This window comes from Heterodontus francisci, chromosome 17, assembly GCF_036365525.1.
Source record: "Heterodontus francisci isolate sHetFra1 chromosome 17, sHetFra1.hap1, whole genome shotgun sequence".
NCBI classification, from domain to species: Eukaryota; Metazoa; Chordata; class Chondrichthyes; order Heterodontiformes; family Heterodontidae; genus Heterodontus; species Heterodontus francisci.
In genome coordinates, this window is record NC_090387.1 from 93843654 (window position 1) to 93847055 (window position 3402).

Here is a 3402-nt window from a genome sequence, read left to right on the forward strand (position 1 = left end):
TGCAATGGGATGTGTGCAGGATGATGTCTGCAACGGGATGTGTGCAGGATGATGTCTGCAACGGGATGTGTGCAGGATGATGTCTGCAACGGGATGTGTGCAGGATGATGTCTGCAACGGGATGTGTGCAGGATGATGTCTGCAATGGGATGTGTGCAGGATGATGTCTGCAATGGGATGTTTGCAGGATGATGTCTGCAACGGGATGTGTGCAGAATGATGTCTGCAATGGGATGTCTGCAGGATGATGTCTGCAATGGGATGTGTGCAGGATGATGTCTGCAATGGGATGTCTGAAGGATGATGTCTGCAACGGGATGTCTGCAGGATGATGTCTGCAATGGGATGTGTGCAGGATGATGTCTGCAACGGGATGTGTGCAGGATGATGTCTGCAATGGGATGTGTGCAGGATGATGTCTGCAATGTGACATTTGCAGATGTCAATCCTGTATTGACAACATCTGTTATTTCATTGCCAGCTGTGTCTCACTGGGGTGCACTGTCACCTCTCAGACAAAAGGACAGGGCTTCTAGACCCACTCACACAAACTAGAGCGTAAAATCCAGGCTCAGACTCCGGTGCAGTGCTGAGGGAGTGCTGAACTATCGGAGGTGAGACATTAAACTGAGGCCACGTCTGCCCTCTCAGGTGGATGGAAAAGATCCCATGGGTTTAATTCAAAGAGAAGGGGCTTATCACCAGTGTCCTGAATAATATTTATCCCACAATCAACATCATTAAAACAGATTAACTGGCCATTAACACATTGCTGTTTGTGGGATCTTCCTGTGCACTAATTGCCTGCCATTTTCCTACATTACACCAGTGACGACACTTCAGAAGTAGTTCATTAGCTGTAAAGTGCTTAAGGATGTCCTGAGATGGTGAAAGTCATGATAGAAATGCAGTTCTTTCTTCCTTTCCCATGGGCTGTGGTACATTTTGAACTTAAACTCACTGATAGTTCAGAGCTGTGTCGCAGAGGCAATGAACCAATCAGGAAGCTCAATTCTTCTCATTGGCTTTCTGCTAGTGTCAGATACAGAAGTTGTGTGATTGCGTCAGGGAAATGAGCTGACACTGATACTAAGAAACACAGACTGAGAAGTTCCAGCCCATTCCATGCTACTTAACCCAAGAACTCCCATTCACAGAACAACATGTACTTCCCATTTCAGGAGAACTTTCATTGCTGGTGAATTGGCAAAGTTCCAGGGAGTCTCTGTATTGCTGAATCGGTGTGGTTTTACACTATATAAACCAGCAGGTAACAAGTCATTCCTCATCCTGTATTCACTCTTCAACACTGAGCATTTCCAACTTGGGAAAGGACAAGATGAAGACAGCTCTCTGTGTGGCTGCTGTTTTAGGAACACTGGTTATCTGCTCTATCCAGGATGCTGCTGCTGCACCAGGTAAGAAGAGAGAGACTTCCATATTTCCAATATTCTCCTAGAACCTGACAATCACCAAAACTGTTTAAAACATTTTCCAAACCCACTGCTGGGTTCTATCGACTGCTTGTGTTATTTATCAGTGCTAATGTAATTATTAATCTCACTCTGTTCAGAAGAAGCTGTGGACTGTGAAACAGCAATTACAATGGGAAGCACAACACAGAAGGAGGCCATTCAGCCCATTGTGCCTGTGCCAGCCCTTTGAAAGAGTGATTAAATTAGTCCCACTCCCCTGCTCTTTCCCCAAAACCCTGCAAATTTTCCCATCTAGTATTTATCCAATTGCCGTTTGAATCTGCTTCCACCATCCAAACAGGCAGTGCATTCCAGATCACAACAACCCGCTGTGTAAAAAACTCTCTTCCTCTCCCCTCTGCTTCCAAAAGGAGCAGTTGAGGCAAATAGTATTGTCTTTAAAGAGAAGCTAGATAAGCAGATGAGGGAGTAAGGAATAGGAGGATATGTTGCTGGGCTGAGATGAAGTACTGTGGAAGGAGGCTCGTCTGGAGCATAAACACCAGCAGAGAACATTTGGGCCGAATGGCCTGATTCTGTCTGTAGACTTGCTGTATTTCTATGCAGAAACATAGAGGATAATGTTTCTCTCAGTGAGAATCTGCTGTTGATCCCTACCCGTGTTTAACTGTGTCCATTCCTCCCTTTCATTCTAGCTGGTGCTGTAACAATCGAATGCTGTGAGAAATTTAAGACCACTCGTATTCCTCACAAAAGGCTTGCAAGCTACAAGAAAACAATTGGCTGCTCCACTCCCACCGTTATGTAAGTCTTTAAACATGTTTTATCTGAGTGTGTTTAAATTAAAAGTTTGGAGCTGGTGTCTCTGACTCTCTGATAATCACACCTCATTTCTCTGTTTCAGTTTTGCAAACAAACGGAATATGACAATTTGCACGAAAGCGACAGAGGAATGGGTTAAAATCGCAGTGGCATTTCTGGAAAAGGGCCTGAAGAATTGAAGAGAAGAAGGAATTGAAAGCACAGCACTTTTAAACCATTTAAAATACTTTGACTGTTGAAGTGGCACGATATTCGACTGGATTGGAGACAGAATGTGGAAGGTGTTTCAGGAGTTGCTCCACAAACTGATTCTCTGATCACTTCCAATGTTCCAGTTTCTGTGATAATTAATAGTAAATATTCTTAATGGTAACTAACATTCCCTGTGTAAATTACTATCATCAAAAGTGACTGAAACAAGATGGTACAACTGGGAGACAGGGTGGGGGCGGGGCAGACACTGGGAGACAGGGTGGGGATGGGTCAGACACTGGGAGACAGGGTGGGGGCAGGGCAGATACTGGGAGACATGGTGGGGATGGGTCAGACACTGGGAGACGGTGGGGGCGGGGCAGATACTGGGAGACAGGGTGGGGATGGGTCAGACACTGGGAGACAGGGTGGGGGTGGAGCAGATACAGGGAGACAGGGTGGGGGTGAGGCAGACACTGGGAGACAGGATGGGGGCGGGACAGACAATGGGAGACAGGGTGGGGGTGGGGCAGATACAGGGAGACAGGATGGGGGCGGGACAGATACTGGGAGACAGGATGGGGGCGAGGCAGACACTGGGAGACAGGGTGGGGGCGGGACAGATACTGGGAGACAGGATGGGGGCGAGGCAGACACTGGGAGACAGGGTGGGGGTGAGGCAGACACTGGGAGACAGGATGGGGGCGGGACAGACACTGGGAGACAGGGTGGGGGTGGGGCAGATACAGGGAGACAGGGTGGGGGTGAGGCAGACACTGGGAGACAGGATGGGGGCAGGGCAGACACTGGGAGACAGGATGGGGGCAGGATAGATACTGGGAGACAGTGTGGGGGTGAGGCAGACACTGGGAGACAGGATGGGGGTGGGACAGATACTGGGAGACAGGGTGGGGGCGAGGCAGGCACTGGGAGACAGGGTGGGGGCGAGGCA

The 3402-nt window shown here is 48.4% G+C and overlaps 1 protein-coding gene across 1 annotated transcript; it reads left to right on the forward strand.

Annotated features, from left to right (window-relative positions):
• Positions 1 to 1152: 1152 nt before the first annotated feature.
• Positions 1153 to 2631, forward strand: LOC137379286 (C-C motif chemokine 16-like). Its single transcript, XM_068050018.1, has 3 exons — positions 1153 to 1418; positions 2132 to 2240; positions 2341 to 2631. Exons 1-3 carry the CDS (start codon positions 1340 to 1342, stop codon positions 2435 to 2437), a joined length of 285 nt encoding a protein of 94 aa, XP_067906119.1. The 5' UTR covers positions 1153 to 1339; the 3' UTR covers positions 2438 to 2631.
• The last annotated feature ends 771 nt before the right edge of the window (positions 2632 to 3402 follow it).